At 38.0% G+C, this 20,237-nt stretch overlaps 1 protein-coding gene and 1 pseudogene across 4 annotated transcripts in view; both read left to right on the top strand.

The window, feature by feature from the left end:
• KLHL2 (kelch like family member 2) overlaps nt 1-20,237 on the top strand; it is a 114,923-nt gene that overhangs the window by 24,569 nt on the left and 70,117 nt on the right. For 3 of the 4 annotated variants that reach the window (XR_008524855.2, XM_002815268.4, XM_054554673.1), the window contains one exon: nt 6,584-6,705. The exons of the other annotated variant lie outside the window; for it this stretch is intronic. Coding sequence is in view for 2 of the 3 variants with exons in the window: in XM_002815268.4 (XP_002815314.3) it covers nt 6,584-6,705 (122 nt within the window). In the remaining variant the exon portion in view is untranslated. The remainder of the gene's footprint in view (nt 1-6,583; nt 6,706-20,237) is intronic. 4 annotated transcript variants of the gene reach the window in all.
• LOC112133338 (U4 spliceosomal RNA) lies at nt 19,998-20,065 on the top strand (annotated as a pseudogene).

The following is a 20,237-nucleotide window of genomic DNA, read 5'->3' on the forward strand; positions in this document are numbered from 1 at the left end:
TCTAGCAATCTTTGTACTGTTTTTTTTTCTTCTACTTTTGAATCTACTGTTTAGCCAACAATTTGGCAGAAATTAGATAAAAAAGATAAAGGCCACTTTGGGAAGCTGAGGCGGGTGGATCACAAGGTCAGGAGATTGAGACCATCGGGGCTAACACGGTGAAACCCCGTCTCTACTAAAAATACAAAAAAAAATTAGTCCGGCGTGGTGGCGGGCACCTGTAGTCCCAGCTACTCGGGAGGCTGAGGCAGGAGAATGGTGTGAACCCATGAGGTGGAACTTGCAGTGAGCCGAGATAGCACCACTGCACTCCAGCCTGGGCGACAGAGCAAGACTCTGTCTCAAAAAAAAAAAAAAAAAGATAAAGGCAGGGCGCAGTGGCTCATGCCTGTAATCGCAGCACTTTGGGAGGCCAAGGTGGCAGAATTGCTTGAGCCCATAAGTTCTAAACCAGCCTGGTAGAAATAGGGAGATCTCATCTCTGAAAAGATTTTAAAAAAAATTTACTGAGCATGGTCACACGTGCCTGTATAGTCAGTCCCAGCTACTGGGGAGGCTGAGGCAGGAGGATCGCTTGAGCCTAGGAAGCAGAGGTTGCACTGAGCTGAGATCATGCCACTGCCCTCCACCTGGGCAACAGAGTGAGAATGTGACCCTGTCTCAAAAAAGGAAAAAAAAAAGAAGACACAGGGATTGGGTCTAGGTAATTTAGTGTATGTAGACTCATTTAAGAATTTGCCAGAGTATGAGTAATTTGTTTCTTTGTTTTTCATGGTCCAAAGCCCTGTTAAGCTTTTTTTTTTTTTTTTTTTTTGTTTGGTAAAAATTATGGTGAGGTTAACAAGTAGATCATTGGATGCTTTCATTCCACCAAACATCATGTATATTTACATTCCCTTGCTCAGGGACAGGGAGTTTCCCTACTCTTCTTTCTTTTTCCTGTGACTAACCTATTAGGAAATGGGGAATATGCAGATGTTCTTTGTTGGGTCTTACTTTTAATCTCATAAACTGTAGGTGGAGTTTTCATTTAAATTATATCACCTAAGAAATAATTCTGTTACTCGTCATAGTTCCAAGTATTTGAGTAGAGAAGGGAAGTGAAAAGTAATTCTGTGATGTAGTCACAGGGTTCTACTTTGTGAAGTATGGGCCTATTTAGAGCAAGGCCAAGTTGTTTAACTATTACTTAAGGAAGAACATACCAAATTGGGTTCTTGTGTTTTTAGATTACTTCTTGGTTACAAATGTGGCATTTAGAAAGCTGTTTGCTTAACACATACTTTGAGATTTATTTGTGCCATAGGCTAACATTTCTGAAATCTGGTGGGAAGTACTGAATACTAAATTTTTATTTTTAGCCTTTTTTTTTGGTGTGCTTTTTGATTTCTTTTGTCATATTGAACATGATTCAGTAAAATAAATTAGAATAGGAAAAGACAGATTCTTGTTTGAGTGACTAAGAAGTAAGATTTTAAAAAGCTATATACATGGTTATGTTTGTCTGAGATTCATGCTTTCATTCATCAAGGAATATTTATTGAGCATTTTCTGTGCTAGGCATTGTCCTAGGCTTTGGGGACTAGAGTGATGAATAAAACAGATAAGTTCCTGTTCTCATGATTCTAGTTAGGAAGAAGAAGAAAGGTTAGACAGTAAGTAAACACACAAAAGGTAATTTCTGGTATTGATGATGGCTCTGAAAAAAATTAAATAGAATGTTGCACAAAGAAGTTAAGTTGGAATGCTTTAGGCTGCCTGTAACAGCAAACTCCACTCAAACTGGTTTAAATACTAAGAAAGCAGGCTGGGCACCAGACGTGATTGGATCTACAGCTTGAAAATTTCATCAAGAATCTTCTTCTGTCTCTCTGCCCTTCTATCCTTGATAAAAATATCCTAAGGTTTCTTCCCCTCCTAAATGAAAGATGCCTACAAGAGTGGACCCAACATCTCAAGGAAGGAGGACTCTCTCTTTTAGGAGCTAAGAAACCTTTCTCAGAAGTTACCCAAACCAGACCAAAACTGGCAGGGCAATGCAGTTACCATGTGGGCTTTAGATTTGCTGTAGAACTGGAAAGTTACATACTCTGACCATCATAGAGAGTGGCTGGTGGGCCACACAGGTCAGCTTGCCAAACTGAAAATGCCTGTCTGTCAGTAACTGCTTTGTAACCCAAGAACAAAAAGGTGGTAGTGATTAGAGTAGATGACAAGTGGAACTTGCAAAGTAATGGAATAAAATTTATTTATTAAACATAGCTATAAATTTGTTATTTATTTCTTACAGTTTCAGCATAGTCAGAGTTTCTGCGTTACACTTTTATTTTTTTTTCAGATATTTTCTGTGCTAAATAACTGAAATTAGAATCATGGAATTTTTAAAATGAATTTTAGCATTTGTCTTTTTAAACCTATTCACTTTTCATTTATTCATTGGATAAATTCATTTTGCAATGGATAAGTGAAGTTACCAGTTTATGTTGGGCTTCAGGAGTCCTGATTAAAGATCCTTGAGATGGTTTTTTTTTTTTTTTTTGAGATGAAGTCTCGCTCTGTCACCAGGCTGGAGTACAGTGACATGATCTCAGCTCACTGCAGCCTCCGTCTTCTGGTTTCAAGCGATTCTTCTGCCTCAGCCCCCTGAGTAGCTGGGACTATAGGCATGCGAGATGGAAATGTTTTTTAGCCATATGTGTGTTCTTACACATTCATGATTTGGAGGGCTTCCTTTTTTTTCTCAATAAAAGTAGATAGGAGACTGGGTGCGGTGGCTTATGCCTATAATCCCAGTACTTTGGGAGGCCAAGGCGGAAGAATCATTTGAGGCCATGAGTTCAAGGCTGCAGTGAGCTGTGATTACACAATTGCACTTCATCCTGGGCAACAGAATGAGACTCTGTCTCAAAAAAAAAGGTAGAGATGATGTGGTATTTGCTAGTGAAAGTGCTTGGCTCACTCTGTAATGTATAGTGATGTTCAATAAATGTTTGTTGACTGAAATCCTACATAGCTAGAATATCCATGTTTAAGACTAATTTTAAAGTGCCATTAGTTATGTTAAGTAAAAATGCTATATTTTATGTATTTATTCAATTAATTAATTTATTTACTTATTTATTTATTTGGTGAAATAAGAGTCTTGCTCTGTCACCCAGGCTGGAGTGCAGTGGTGCAGTCTTAGCTCACTGTAACCTCCACCTCCTGGGGTCATGCAATTCTTCTGCCTCAGCCTCATGTAGCTGGGATTACAGGCATGTACCAGCATGCCTGGCTAATTTTTGTATTTTTAGTAGAGATAGGGTTTCGCCATGTTGGGCAGGCTGGTGTTGGACTCCTGACCTCACATGATCCGCCTGCCTTGGCCTCCCAAAGCGCTGGGATTACAGGCGTGAGCCCCTGCACCCAGCCAAAATGCTACATTTTAAATTGGCACTTGCTTTACTTTTTATTCATCTAGTCATTTACTTATCTAACCAGTATTGGGTATCTACTAGATGTCAGACATGTTACACAGAGATAAGAAAGGCTTCATCCCTGTTCTCAGTGAGCTTAAGAATTCAGAGGAGGAGAACTAGGTAAAGAGTTGATGATGACAGAGTGGATTTGCATGAGGCACCCAACTGTACCTAATCCAGTCTTGGGCCACCAACAGATAAGGCTACCTAGAGAGGTTCCAGTGGAGATTAGCCTGAGAAATGAGTGGGTGGGGAGACAGAGAGGACAGTGTTCAACAAGAGCATCAGGGGTAAGACATTGCTTGGTGTCTGTAGAAAACAACAAACAGCTTCTCAGTAATGTATTTCAAGTTTAGAAAAGCGGGAGGAGAGAGAGAAGGCTAGATAATGAATCAGGAGCTGGACATGTGTGCTTGGACTGGGAGAAACCAAAGGATTTTTGAACTCCGTTCTCAGGTTTGTGGAGTCAGTACTGGAGGCAGGAAAATAATTAGGAGGTGGCTGCATTGGTGTTAGCAAGAGATTATAGGATCCCCAATGGTGAGAAGGTGAGAAGATTTATTTGAGATCTATCCAAGGTTAATCCTGCAAGTTTTAGTGAACTGTGGGACTGGTGGGTAAGGAAGAGGAGAGAATCAAGGATGACTCTCACTCAGGTTTTTAGTATAGGTGTTTGTATGGATAGCATAATGTAGCTTCAGAGTTCTGATATAACCTCAGAGTTATGTGATCAAAACATAAACAAGAAACCATAATCTCTATAGAGACAATGGGAGGTTACAAATGGTAAGGATAAACTATGTACAGTATCATTGGATAGCCTAGTTTTTTTTCTGTTTTAAATAGGACAGAGTCTTGCTTTGTTGCCCAGGCTAGTCTTGAACTCCTGGGCTCAAGTGATTCTCCTGCTTCAGTCTCCCTAGTAGCTGGGATTACAGGAGTGAGCCACAACACCTGACTCTCATTAATAGTTTTTAAAATGCTTATCAATCATAAATCTCACAAAGCCATACTGTTTAAAGATTTCCTCTGAAAACACAGCAAAGGGCAAAACTAAGGTAATATGTAACAACTGGAATTAGATATAAATAACTTTTACAATACTCTTTAGTATGGGCTTTGATTCATAGTAATTAGAATTTTTAAACTATTAATACAGTCATGGGCACATTTTTTGTTTTTCTTACTGTTTTTGTAAATTAATATAAAAATATTAAAATGTTTTCAAAACAGTATATAATTGAAATTGAATTTATTGGAAGCAGATACAGTTTTCTGGGGAGAAAAATAATCTTAAAAATGACAAATATTTGAACTAGCAAAATGCATCTTATAGCAATACCTTAAAAACTATAATATTAAAAACTGGCAGAGAACTAATTATTTTTCAGTCATACATGTAAATTAAAGTCCCACTTGGTTTTGCCTAAGGTAAGTTATGTTTAACTGAGTACTGGCTGTTTGGCTTTGTGCTCATGTGGCCCCAGGCCCTGAAGGGCTTTGCATATTATTGGGGCCCTGTAGGTGAATCAGTTATGGCCTTTGTCTCAAGTCCAAGTGGGAATCACCAGAATGTCTTAACTTTTGGCACAAAAGAGGCTTCAGTTTATACAGACTATCAGTTTATACCCCAACTATTCACAGGGAAAAACATTTGCTGTAGCACCAGACATACAACTCAGTCCCCTTTCATCCTGCTATGTAGGTATAGGTACATCTTTCTCATTAACTCTCCTACTTCCCTTGTCATACAAAGAGATGTTTTTCTTCCTGGGAAGTAGCAGCGTAGTTTTTTGGGATATTTTAGCTCTGAGGTGAACAGCTTCTTTCTGAGATCTTGTCAGAGATAATCTCCAGGGAAGCACGCAGTTAAATGTACACCACTATTGTTATTTCTCTTCTCCCAGGGTTTTGTTTACAAAGGAATTTTGTGTAATTATGATTTCCCATAGACTTTTCTGATAGTTTATGGTCGCTGACAGTGCATTGTATCAGAAAAAGAAGTGAGCTTTCAAGAAATCTTGAGGCTATGTTATGGTTTACTTAGAGATGCTGGGTTAAAGTGAAAGTGATGAATAGTGGCACGTTCTCATGCTTCTTTTATCTTTGAAACTTAGTGAATTCTAGAGCCAAATCTTTTTTGCCCATGGCCCTCAGCATTATTCTTGGACTGTCCTTTTAGTTTTTAATTGAATCCCTCCCCACCCCCATTCAATTGCTTGTGTCTCCATGTGTCATAGTTCACTTATGTTGGCACACCTAGGTGCTTAAACTTGCCTCCTACTCTCCCGAAGTCTCCTTGGCTTAGGGACCATCCCTTCTCTTTCCTCCTTCCCTATTTCTTTTCCACAAGTGGGTATTAGGAAGAAAGTCTTGTACTGTTTTTTTTAGCAGGCAGTTTTGTAGAAGGATACCTGGTTTTAGTAATAAAGCTGGTATGGAAATGACTTCAGTGTGAAGTTGCTGCAGATGACAAACAGTAACTGAATCTGAGCTAGAAGATCTCTGTAACAAGCTTTGTTATTGACTAACCCTTTGTTATTATTGTGATCGCTGTTATGCCTTGCATTCTCTAAGCATCTTAAGTAATTTGTTTTCTCGTTGTCTCTGGCATGAGCGTTGTGACCTCTCACTGAGGGTGGAGCCTCTGTGTCTGGTGCAGGCTTTGCATGCCCCTGCAGGCATTTGTGTGTTTGTTGAAGGAGTAATGCTAGCCAGGTGGGTCCTTTTCAGCAGTCGTTCATGGCTATTAGCCAAAGGCAGTAACATCGTTACTCTTCTAGTCATGACTAGAAATCCATAAAGACAACAAATGCCCAAAAGCAGGGACAGCCTCAGCTACTGATCCTATAGCCACAAGAATAGTTCATGCAGCTGGACGTATGGCACATTCATTGTTGTGATATGATTTTCAGGTGCAAAGTGGGTAACAAAAGTACGTTTTATGATTTGCTCAGGTAAGCTTTTGGAAGAGGAAGGGGAGTGTTTTTGGCCTGCAAAAAGTGGCTGATTATGCTGCCTATTAAATACAGTGAGTGGCAAGAAGATGTATCAATCTACATTGGCATTGGAACTTCCACAGCAGTGTCTTGCTGTAACATCACTCTTATTCCTTTGTGTTTTAGGTGAGATGAGTGAGAGCCGAGCAAAGAGAGTTAGAATAAAAGAGGTAGATGGCTGGACCCTGAGGATGCTAATTGATTACGTTTACACTGCAGAAATTCAGGTTACAGAAGAAAATGTACAGGTAAGAGTAAACACTTCACACCATCTAGCTTTTTATGCATACAGTTTTTTTTTTAATAAAAAAAGCATACCCACACAGTATACATTTTGTACCAAAATAATAGGATTCATTGTGAAAATTGTATCTCTAAAAAATATTTGGAATGATTATACCTTTTTAGTAATGTTTGTGAGTTCAGTATCTTTTATATTCTTTAAGATCTGAGATACAAATCCTTTAGTTCTCTGAATGATGCTTGTTCTTTCATGAAAACACTGTCATATTCATTTATAACTGTTGATTGATGCTGCCCACAATTTTTCTTTATTCCTTGGAAGGATATAGTCTACAAAGAATGTTTTTGACTGCCAATATTCTTTATTTCTGTCTTTTTTTTGACACCCGATCTTGTTCTGTCTCTCAGGCTGGAGTACGGTGGTGTGATCATGGATCACGCAGCCTTGACCTCCTAGGCTCAAGCAGTCCTCCCGCTGCAGCCTCCCAAGTAGCTGGGACTACAGGCGTGTGCCACTGTGCCCAGCCAATTTTCTTATTTTTTTTTAGAGAGGTCTCACTGTTCCCCAGGCTGATCTCAAACTCTTGGGCTCAAGTGATCCACCCTCTTCAGCCTCCCAAAGTGCTGGGATTATAGGTGTGAACCACCGTATACCCAGCCTATTCTTTGTTTTACTATTTGAGCATCCTATTTAATTCTGGAGTTTAGCTAAAAGTTGATATTGCATCTTATTTTCTATAAAGAACAAATGTTTTATGTGTGTTACGTAAATGTTTAAATAATACAGATGGATGTGGAGTAAAAGGTGAAAATCCCTCTTTAGAAAACTGCCCTTCTCTTCGAACCTACCCCAGTCCACATACATTGATTCACTTCTTCTTCCCTAGAGGGTAGCTTCTGTTATCTACTGTGAATCCCTTCAGACCGTTTTCCATGCGTTTATTTACACACACATACACACAATTTTTTTACATAAGAAATACTATACTTGTTCTGAAACTTGCTTTTTGAATTGAACAGTGTCTTAGGGGTCTTTACACATTAGTGTATATGGGTCTAACTCATGTTAATCAGCTATATATATATGTATGATTTTTCACCTTTATAAAAACAGTGCAATGAGTGGACATTTTTATATTTGCGTCCCCAAATTTTATAAGCTGGATTCCTCAAAATGGAATTGGTGAATCAAAGAGTACATGCGTATATTAATTTTTTGATAGCAATGCCAAATTGCCATCTGAAAATGTGTGTTTATTTATATTCCTTCTAACAGGGACACTGTGTTTTGAGGACAACAAAAATAACTAGGACTAAATTCTTAAGAAATAATCTTTAAATTCTACTTGCACAAATAGGAAGTTGTTGGCTCAATCCTTATCCCTGCTAACTAGCTGAAATATGCTACAAAATGAATTCGGAGACTGAAATCTTTGCACTTGTTAAGACATGCTATTGATTGTTCCATGTGAAATATTGGCAGTAGTAAGGCCTCCTGGTGATCTTTCCCAGATGGCCTCATTAGCTTTTGCTTAGAAGTTCCAGTTATGAGGTAAGGCATTTGAAAAACCTTGGTCACTATTGGGGTTGTTTCTAAATGTTTGCATCAGATGCTAGATGAACTTTTTTTTTTTTTTAACATGGAAGAAAGTGTTTGGTATATGTCATGAGATCACTGTACTCATATGTCATCTCATTCTGGTCTTTGAGGTACATTTAGACTATTTGCTAGATTCTGGGGCATTGTTTTCAACAAGAGTTTATCTTGGTTTCTTTTTGTTTATTCTTTTTATTCATTTTAGTGCATGGGCCTCATTATGCCCTTATATTTGACCTTCAACAAATGAATTACTGATTTCTTTGATTCACATAATGGGCCACATGGGAGAAAATTGAGAAAAATCATTTAGGCCTTAGAGACTAAACTGTGTGAATTCAGCCCTAAATGTTGTTTGTAGTAGTTCTTGTGGTGGGGACATGGGCCTATTAGGAATTAGGAGAACGCCTCTCATGTTTCTTTTAATAACTATCATGTTCCAGTCATGAAATATTAGTCATCACAGCCTTTCAGAAAACTCTTGCCATCCTAATTTGCCTCTTGTGTATATATTGCTTAGCTTTTAGAATATGCAGGAATACATTCTAAGAGTTACATTTGGCAGGCGTATTATTATTAAATGCTTAACATTTGTATAGTTTTGTTTTGTTTTTAAGAGGGAGAGGGATATCTCTTCAGCATAGGGCTATCCTGGTTTGTAAAGCTTTATTTTCAATTGAAAAATACTTGTTTTGGAAAAGGCAGTTGAGAAATAAATTAGATTAAAAGTAGCTACTTTTTCCATAACGTGTGTTTTTCAATGAAAAAAGTAAGACTGTACCATATAAAGATACACCAGACTCCTATTTCCTGTATATTTTTTGTCAATCTATATTTTGTTAAATCTTTCTTGTAAAGTGCTGTCCACCTTAGAGAAGAAGGTGTCTGGTGTTATTAATGTTAAGCTGAAGTTTTAAGTGGCCCTAACTGGAAGCCGGTGCTCTGAATTTATATGCCCTGAAGGTGCTGACAGTGGGAACAGAAGTTTCTGTAATTCGAGTGTTTCTTGGTGGTGGTATATTTTTCTCACTGGACCTAGACTCAAATCTTTTACCAGGTGACCTCCCTTTTGTAAGTTTCTGTTTTAGTAATAAAGTACAATATTGGGCTAGAAAGTATCTTTGGGATTGCATGTTTTGATGTAGAATCATTGTGCCATAGAATGCTGAGGTCCAGCCATCTGTTGGCAGTCAGTTGGTGACAGAACAGGGCTATAACCCTGGTTTCCCAGATTACTAGTGTAGAGTCTCTTCCATGATACCATATGGTCTCCTTATTACACTAATTTTAAACAATATAATAGCTATTTGAAGTGAAGGTTGTTAACTTGGAGTCAGAATAAGGGAATGAGTAATTTAAAAAATTAACTCCAAAGAAGGGACTATTGTTATTATAGTCCCTTCTGATTTATACAAGCAATAGGGCTTTAATTCTTGGCCATTCCAGGTTTCCTAGCTTTTTGTATGTTTGTTGCTGCTGTTGTTTTTTTGTTTGTTTAGGTTTTTAAACTTTGGCTTTAAGTTTGGATATTTGGTTTTATTTATGGCAAAATTGGAGGATAATTTGAGCTAAATGAATTCACAGTTTTTTTTTTAAAGGGAGATAAAAGGAGAACCAATATTTTACCTATGACTACATTTGCAATTCAACTTTTTTGTTGTTGGTGCTGTTGAGTGAATTAAAATTTAACTTGTGTCTAGAGTTTCAAAGCAAACTTTATGAACTGCATAAATCTGGAAAATAGAGAAAATACAGCCAAAGGCTATTGAAAAGTATGCTCTTTGACATTTGGTGGTTATGGACACCTTTGAGAATATGATGAAAAACTGTCAACCCTTTTCTAAGGAAAGGGCACATTAGCTTATCTACACAAAGTTTTGCATACATTTTCAATACACTTTCAGAGAATACGTGTACCTTGCTGCTTGCCCCACCTTCCACTGTTAAGAATACTTGGCTTTATTTTTGAATTTTTAAATTTTTTTATTTCATTGAGACAGAGTCTTGCTCTGTTGCCCAGGCTGTGGTCAGTGGTGTGATCTTGGCTCGTTGCAACCTCTGCTTCCCAGGTTCAAGCAATTCTCCCACCTCAGCCTTCCAAGTAGCTGGGACTACAGACATGCACCATCACGCCTGGCTAATTTTTGTATTTTTAGTAGAGATGGGGTTTCACCATGTTGGCCAGGATGGTCTTGAACTCCTGACCTCAAGCAGTTGGCCAACCTTGGCCTCCTCAAATGCTGGGATTATAGGCATGAGCTACCACTCCCGGCCGAGAATACTTGGCTTTAGATATAAAAAATATAAATATGTAAGTGTGTGTGAGTCTGTGTGTGTATGTGCGTGTATGAAGGATTTTCACATGGGTATATCTCTAGTTATATGCTAAGCATTTTATATGTAGCTCATTTGATGTTTTTGCCTCCATATAAGATAGGTGTTACCCCAATGTGATTGAAGAAATAGGCTTAAGAAGGTTAAATAATTTGCTCAACATCACACAGCAACTATTAAATCATCATTAACTAGTATTGCTTACAAAGAGAGTTTATAAATTCAAAAATGTAAATGTCTTTATAACTGAAAATTTTTTTTCACGATCCAAAAATTATTCAAGATATATGCTATGTCATTAGATGTGTTAATTAACACTTTTGGAAAATCCTAAAGGATCTTGAACTTCTTAAAGCATTTACTTCATTGCTAAATTTGTAGTTTTGTTACATGAGTTTGACTTCTCCGCCTTTGGGTATTTGTTTTGGCTTCCTAAAAGTAGGTAAGAGTTTTTCACTTGATGTAAGTGTTAAAAACAAAGGTAATGCTGTTAATAAACAGTGCCCATGAAAGTAAATGTTCTCATTCCTAAATTAATATTATGAGTACTCATCTACAGATTCTTTCTGTATTAGAACTGTTATCATCTAGAAGAATTTGAGAAACATCTGACAGTTTTGAATGGATGGGTTTTAAAAAGTTCATGAAATATATGTTGGATGAATTGGAATTATGTGAGACAGACACTTTCTATCTCTTTAGAAATGAAACAAAATTTAAATGAGAGTTTTTCAAGGGACATCTAAAATCAATTATCGGTAATAGACTAAATATTTAACACAGTCTCAGTATAGTAAAAAATTCAATATAGTTTGTCCATTTTATTGGTGGTATAGGGCAGGTTGTTGTTGTTTTGCTTCAAACCAGAACTGCTAGGAGTATGCTGTATAGATAGTGTTTTACTCTGCATGTTCCCAAAAGGAGGACATCACATGGAGGGGCTTACATGGTACCAGGCCTGTTGACATAGTTGAAAAAGCTTTAAGTTGGCTTAATCAATAAAAAGCCAGCCAAAGTGGGGAAATCACCAAACAGAATACATGTGTACCCTAAATATTTTAACCTCAAACATGTAGGTTTACAATTGTATTCCAATCTTTGTTTGTAAAACTGAGTATGGTAAGCTGTTTCAAGAGCCACATGTCCTTTTTTGCACAAACCACACCATAATCATGCACCAACTATAATTTCCAGCCTTTTTTTTTTTTAAGTGCAGCAAGAACCGAGACACTTGAAATCTCAATGCAAAATCTTCTTTGAATTATACAGTTTCTCTTTCATTCCTCCCATGTCTAATTGGATTGAAAACATTTATTTTTTTTCCAGTAACACGTTGATCAAGCCACTCCAAAGCAGCCAACTTAGTTTTCATAGAAAGAGCTCTTTTTACATTCACATTTCATTGAATTCATTTACTTAATTTGTGTAATTTCAATAAGTGCAAGTGTCATAAACAGATGTGGGAGCAAATCCAACATGTATGAGTTGGTAAAATGCATCCCAGCTGTAGGAGCAGACGTGTGCAAGCACAGTAGAGTGTAGTTACTGAGGGCATGGAGAGAGTTGGTTCATCAGGTGAGTAGGTAAAGTGGATTTTGGTGAAGAGTGCTTTTGCTTTGTGTATTTCTATATTGTGTGGGTAAACATTGAAATGAAATTCCCATTAGGTGGAGATTTGTTTTAAAAATCTGTCTTAAAAATATTTAAGACACCCTATCAGTTAAACAGTCATTGATGGAATATCTGATAAGTACTCGGTCCTGGTGCTACAAAACAAAAAAACAAACAAACAAAAAAAAACAGGGAACAAAGCGTAATGAATAGAGTATATACTTAGACTGGGTTTGGATCTTGGCTTTGCTGTTTAAATGCCATGTGACCTTGCCTAAATTGCTTAACCTCTGATTGGCATTGGAGCTTGAGCCAGAGATGAATAGGGCCAGGTGTAGGAGCACTGACCTGATGGAGCAAGCACTCAACAAGCATTTTTTTTCTGTTTGTGTTTGTGTGTGTATTTTTTTTTGACATTTTCAAAAAATAATTTTAAAACTGAGGGTAGGCTGGGCACAGTGGCTCACGCCTGTAAGGGATGCCAAGGGAGGCGGATCACCTGAGCTCAGGAGTTCAAGGCCAGCCTGCCCAACATGGTGAAACCTCATCTCTACTAAAATTACAAAAGTTAGCCAGGCGTGGTGGTGCACACTTGTGGTCCCAGCTACTCGTGAGGCTGAGGCAGGAGAATCGCTTGAACCCGGGAGGTGGAGGTTGCGGTAAACCAAGATCGCACCACTGCACTCCAGCCTGGGCAGCAGAGTGAGATTCCATCTCAAAATAACAACAACAAAAAAAACTGAGGGTAGCATGCAGTCCAAACTGAAATGTTTAGAGGTAAGTTACAGATTCAGGTCTGAATGAGATGCTGCAGAGAGCCTGGCAGCAGGACTTTCATGGTGTTGGTAGTGGTGGTAGCATATACTCTTGGGCTGATGGCAGTGCCTTTATCCAGGAAGAGCTGCCCTGGGTGAACACTCAAGCCTATAGCTCTTATGTTTCTGGCTTGTCTGGAAAGAGATTTGGTAAGGGCTGGGCAATTGTAATGACCACAACCAAGTAAGTTTGAGATTGTGGAGGGTCTGCATTCCCGTAGGAAACTGGGCAGCAAACCCAGGATCTGGGGCTTGTTATGTGGGGCATTAGGAGTCACGCTGTGGCTTGGCAAGCATGAGGGTACTTGGGGGAGCACATCACATTTAGGGCAGCAAGATTAACGCCAGACTGTAAACACTGATATGGTGCCCAATAAGCTTTGTGGTGTTGGTCAGGATTAGTTTAGGACCAAATTGAACTGCACTTGAAGATCTAAGATTTTTAAGACCTGTAGCTGGATCAGGCCAGATCAGGTATGGATGAAGAACCACTTTACTGCTTTTTATACATGGCTTGCCCTTTCCCTTCCCTATATCTAAGCTGTTGAGCTTACCTCTTTTTTTCACTGCCAGTATTGATCCTGATGAATTCCATCTTCCAATCAATAGTTTACTAAATATTTATGGGGTATCTATTCTATGCCAGACACTGTTCCAACCATTGGTGTTACAATGTCAAGCAGGATAGATAACGTCCCTGTCTTGAAAGGCTTTACATTGTAGAGGAGGGGTAGGGACGAAACAAATAATATACTCGTAGATAGAGAAACAGGTGAATTTTACATTATTCTCTGGGGAGGAGTCATTTGAACAGAGACTTGAATGAAGAGAAGGGAGTGATGTAAAAGTAAAGGCAGAGAACATTCCAAGCAGAAAGAGCAAAAGACCTGAGATGTGAATAAGTTTGGCATGTTTTATGGGCCAGAAAGAAAAGGATGATTATTATTTGAGCAGAGTAAATGATGAGAGAGTGGAGAAAAATGAGATTAGATTAGAAAGGTAAATAGGGCCAGACAAAGTGGGTTTGTAGACTATGATAAGGAGGTTTGATTTTGTTCCAGTTGTAGTTTGGGCAGGGAATTCATGCTTTAGACAGTTGGTTCCCCTTTCCCATCTGCCAGGTGGAGGATGGACTGTGGGGGCAGTAGAAGAAGTTGGAGGCCCTTTAGATACCTGTTGGGGTAGGCTAAGTGAGAGACTAGTGGCTTGGGCCTGGGTTGTTGGCGTGAGATGGTGAACAATAGATTTGGGAGATATTTGGAGGTAGGGCCAATGGAATTTACTAATGGATTTGCATGATGGGATGGAGGAAGGAGAATGATCAAGAATGGCTCCTGCGTTTTTGGTCTGAGCAACTGGGTGGATTATAGTGCTGTTGTCTGAGATGGTGAAGACATGGGATGGGGACATATTTTCAGGGTGGTGGGAATTAATGGTTCTATTTGGTTATGTTAACTTTTACCAGTTGGACTTACAAGTGGAGATGCTGAATAGGTTGGTTCTGTGATGGGAAGGGGTCAAGTTAGGGAGGTAGATTTGGTGTATTGGTGGCATATTGAAGTGGATGAGGTCACTTTAAGAGGTAGTGTAGACAGAGAAAGCAAGCAAGCCTAAGACATAATCTGGGGCATTCCAGATTTTAGATGAGCAAATGAGGGAGATGGAGTACTGGTGATGTAGGAGGAAAAGCAGGTGTATGTGGTGTCACAGAATGCTAGTTCTAGAGAAGAAAGTGCTTCAAGGAAATAGTGTTTGGCTGTGTCAGATGTTCTTGATAGGTCAAGAAAGTGAATTGAGCCATATCAGTTAGGTGTCGTTATGTTCGTTTGCCTGAGACAGTCCTATTTTATGCCTGTTAATCTGGTGTCTTGTCTGATTAGTGTTTATTTTACTCAGAAATGTTCCAGTGTGGATGATAAATTATATGGTCACACTGGTCATTAGTGACCTTGGGAAAAGCTATTTAGAGGTGATGGTGAGAATGAAAACTGGTTTGGAGTGGACTAAGAATAAGTGGACTCAGAGAGTACCAAAAGTTCTTTCAGTGCCTTTTGCTATGAAGGGGGAGAGAATGTGCCGGCTGAAGGGGATGATGAGTTTAAGGGTGTTTTTTTTTTTTTTTGATGGGTAATATTTTAAAGCATTTTTTATGTTAATTAGAATAACCTAGTAGAAAAGCGAAAGTTGATGTGATAAAGGGGAGAAAGAAACAAAGGGTATAATTGCAAAAGTGAGAGAGGTTGGCATCTAAAACAAAAAGAAGGGGTTTACCTTAGATGCGAGCAGGAAAACTCCTCTGTTAACCAGAGAGAAGGCAGACTGTGTTGTCAGATACAAGTTAGTGGCTTCGATGGTGGAAAGGTAGGTATTTTATCAGCTTGCATATAATTATAAAGGCTGTGGCAAGTAATCAGCCAAAAAGAAGATGAGGAAGAGGGACGCTGGAGATTTGAACTAAAGATGATAAATCATTGTCTTGCAAAGGATGAAGATGAATTTACTAGTGAAGTGTAGTCGAATTGTCAGGCCATATTGGGAGCTCATTTGAGATTTGCAGTCATAAATATCAGGTAGAATGGTTGTGTGATTTTCTTCAGCCATGTTAAACCACTTATACTTAGTATAGAGATGATGAATGTGTTAGTTAGCTATTGCCACAAAAATGCCACAGAACAAACTATGCCAAAGCTCAGTGGCTTAATAAAAAAATCATTTATTCTTATGGATTTGCAGATTGGCTGAGGATCAACTAATCTAGGCTGAGGTTGGCTAGGTGATTGGCTCTACACCATGTTTAAAAATTATTCTGGAAGAAGAAAGTCTAGAGCAAGACTACATGAGTGGGTAGTTGAGAAAGAGTGGAGGAGGAAGTGGTAGTTGAAACTCAGGAAACCGAGATGTTCTATTTGGATGTTTATGTCATCAAAAATTGTCAGAAGTTGTGGTGGAGAGAATGGTGATTTAGGTTTTAAAAAGTTCTTTCTCTCTTGTGTGTTTGAGTTAGCATGATGACAACACTCTGGGGTGATTGTAGTACCATACTAAATCTTTGATTTAGAACCACCTGTTCCATCTTAGTATATTAGACGAAGTTGGCCAAGTAAAAAAAGTCATCTGTAAATGAGTAGGAGTGACTGAGTTGTCGTTAGATAGTCCCAGTGAGGAAGGTGAGCAGACATGTGTTTCCAAGGAGCGGGGGTTTTTGGAGAAAGGAGAAAGGAAGTAGCAATGGGGAGCTGCATCTCCAGGCCTTAAAGCAGCATTTTTGTTTTTCAGATGTAGATGGTGATCAACTAGTGGGTCAAGAAATAAACTTAGTAGGCCATTATTAGCATTTAAGAGAAAAATTAGAGACAAGAGTAGGAAATGCTATTCAAGCTTAAAGTCTATTTCAGAAGAAAATAGCAGATCCTAGCAAGTCTGCATGTTTTGTGAAATTTGGGTTCTAGGTTGTGAGGTAAAAAGTCTTACTATGTAGTCTGGTCAAAAGAATTGGAAAATTCAGCTATAAGTTACTTGGAGTGTGAGAGAGAAAAGTTTCATAAATAGTAGAGATGTGACTGAATATATGTTATTGATTATGCATAAATACAGTGATTTTTATGTTATTTGTGTATATATTTTATTTTTCTAGACTGTATTCTTTAGCATGCATTTCTAGCATGGAAATACCCAATAGATGACTAATAGATGTTGACTGCTTAGATATCAGGAAGACATAGGTACTCAGTGGTAATCCAGAAAGTATACTTTGTTTTTTGTGCTGGCTCATGGTGCAATTCCTGGAACAGGGCACAGAGATTCAGATGGACCTGCTTGAGATGGTGAGCAGTGAAGGTGATGTCACAGTGGGGGTTAGACATCACTTGCCCAGTCTATTTCTTGGCTTTGCAGGTCTAGAAACTATTTTGTTAGCTCCTTCAGAGTTGATCAGACTTTTGGGAAATAGCTCAGAGTAGCCAAAATCAGAACACTAATACATGAACCAAAATGATCTTAAACTAATTTTCAGTGGGTAACAGGTGTTTCTAGGGACTGTGTTTACATTATCTGGTGTGCATCATTCTCAGGATCTAGATACCTAAGTGATAGAATTAGTAATCAGAACCTCATTTGGTGAGCAGGGAATCACAAGGAAAGGAAATTTACTTCAAGGGGATAATGGAAAGTCCTACCAAACTGGTATCCCACTGCAAAATATACCTTTCTAGTGATTTGAGTATTGATTACATACTGTGAAATCCAATATCTCCTTACCTTTCATGGTACTGGGAAAACTCTGACAAATAATTGCTCTTTGGATAACCCATTTCTGAATTTTTTTGTAATCTCGTAGTTATCTTTTTCTGTCCCCAAGCACTTGAGGATGTGCCAAACTCCACCAGACACAGTGGTTCATTGACACAGAGATTCTCAACTAGAGGGCAGGGTGCCGTGGTATTTTTAATTCTTATTTATCTTCTTGTGGAGATTTAATAATGTGGACCATTTTAAACCTCATGTTAAAAATAGTTTCTTCTGGCCGAGTACGGTGGCTCACGCCTGTAATCCCAGCACTTTGGGAGGCCGAGGCAGGTGGATCACGAGGTCAGGAGATCGAGACCATCCTGGCTAACACGGTGAAACCCCGTCTCTACTAAAAATACAAAAAATTAGCTGGGCGTGGTGGCGGGCGCCTGTAGTCCCAGCTACTAGGGAGGCTGAGGCAGGAGAACAGCGTGAACTCCGGAGGCGGAGCTTGCAGTAAGCCGAGATCACTCTACTGCACTCCAGCCTGGGCAACAGAGCGAGACTCCATCTCAAAAAAAAAAAAAAAGTTTGTTCTGACAGAGACTATCACTATATATTTGATTATGTTTTGAGCTTTGTTACAGTCATATTCCAGATCTGCTCCTCCAACACTGCCCTCCACCCATTTTGAGTGGATGACCATGCTTCATTTGTAGCCACACATCTAGAATTTGCCAAGTAGCAAGGAATTCTGTAGAAAGTTCATCTTCAAGGTGAACAGACACATCTACTGAGCAGTTTTTTAAAATGTTGTTAATAACTCCTCAAGGTAAAAATCATTTGAATTACACGTATAATACTGCATATTTACATTAATGTGGAACAACTCAGAAAATAATAAGGAGCCCTTAGGTTGGCTTTCTGCTAGTAAACTTTATGGCCCAGTGGATTTTGGCTAATTATAGTATTAAAATTCAGAGCTCAAATCTTGAATTTATTACTGACTTCAAGAAGGGCCTTGAGTAAGATATTAACCTTTCTGTTTCTCAGCTATTAAATGAGGCCAACAGTGCTTTGCCACTGCATTGAAATGGTGTAAAAATATACCAGTTAAAGCTTGCAAAAATATCTAAATGCTCTATAAATGTTGAGCAGAAATAAGAGATGGGCAGGAATAAAAAGACTTAAGACCAAGAAAAAGAATAACTCATTAAAATTATTTGGGATCACTGGGTAGAAAATAGCTCATATGACTTTTCCTTCCCTCTTTATATTCTGAATCAGGTCATATAAAAAATGTCCCTAATTTGCTATAGAGTTCTCTCCCTCTTGTGCATTTGAGTTGGCATGGAGACCACACTCGGGGGATTGTAGTACCATGCTAAATCTTCGATTTAGAATCACCTGTTCCATTGGTTTGACATGTAGTGGTTAGAGAAAAAGTTATGTATCTCCCAGCAGTGTCTGTGGAAGGCTTATTGCTTTTCCATTTCTGTTTTCTTTCTCTTATGAGATAGAAGTCCTTTGTGAGTAAAAGGGTTTGGCAGATGATGTGCTTGGAAAACACAGGTTAAAACTTAAAAAAAAAAAAAATACATAAATTCCTGAATCAAACCTTCAGGATTAGTGGTTGTTTATGATATAACCATGGGTACTTATATCATTGTAATGAATTTATCTGACATTCTAGCACCCAGAAATCAGTTACCTTGATATTTTATCACTTTACCTGGTTAGTACTAATTTATTATTATCCAGAGGCATAAAAATTTAAATTATTTACCATTTGAGTTTTGATGTTAATTGTATTTTATTATATTTTAAGTCTGAATTTGGTAATCCTCATAGTTTTAATCAAAATATTAGACCAACTAGAACATCCATTCTCCATTCTAGTTAAATTATTTTTATTCAATATAAGAATATAGAATAAAAAAAGTCTTATTTAAAATTTAATATGGAATGGCCATTGAGGTCAACTAGTTTGAGAAAACCTAGAAACCTTAGTATAAGAGCATCTTATAAAACTAGATGGATACGAAACCCAAAGTGGTTTTTAAAAAATTTATTGTTCAGAACAAGGCTAGGTACTCTAGATGCGTTAGTAATTGAGTTACTTGTGGCCTTGTATTATTAAAATATATGCTTCTTGAAGATGTCTCCATGGCTGAATCATTTTGAGATTCACGTTTTAAGTAGTTTCATGTGGTACATAAAAGGCATTTATCTTGATGAACAAAAAAATGACTCCATCCTGATTATGATTTAGCATCTTATAACAGCGTCTTTGTAATTTGAACTCGAACAAGACAAATAGAAACAAATCAAAGTCCTTATTAGAAATAAATCCAGTTCAAAGTGGATTTTTTTTCTTGTTTGTGATGTTGTTTAGGTATGGAGCCTGTGTGTGGGATACCACATTTTTATCAGGCTAGTTGCCAGCGTTCAGGATACGCCTCTCCAATCCAGTCCAGGTGGTCACAGTCTAGAGTTGTTAAATTATATATGGTTCTGGCATATTTGGTTTGACACCAGCCAAAGGTTTTATAAACCCTAGCATTATTGATACATAGTCTTAAAAATATTATTACCTCTTGGACCTTAATGTCTTAATTTCGTTAGGTTAGTAAAATTAATGTGCTTCTGATAATCTGGTTTAAGTGTATTATGCCTTTTCTTAGGCTATATAATTTATGAAAACTTTATTTCTAGCTTTGTACAGTGGCAGTATCATAGCCAATGAGGCATGATTATTGCTAATTGAAAACTTTATTTCTTGCGAAAATAGAATATAGCTATATCACTGACACGGATGCCCAAGCTACTGTTTCAAAATAAGTTTATCAAATGCTAGTGTAGCAATTTGGTCACGTAAATGCATTTTTGTGGGGTTTCCTCTTATTTTGGATTCTATCAGGTAGGATTATTATTTTTTATTTGAAAATTTATT

This window comes from Pongo abelii, chromosome 3 (genome assembly GCF_028885655.2).
Source record: "Pongo abelii isolate AG06213 chromosome 3, NHGRI_mPonAbe1-v2.0_pri, whole genome shotgun sequence".
Taxonomy (NCBI): Eukaryota; Metazoa; Chordata; class Mammalia; order Primates; family Hominidae; genus Pongo; species Pongo abelii.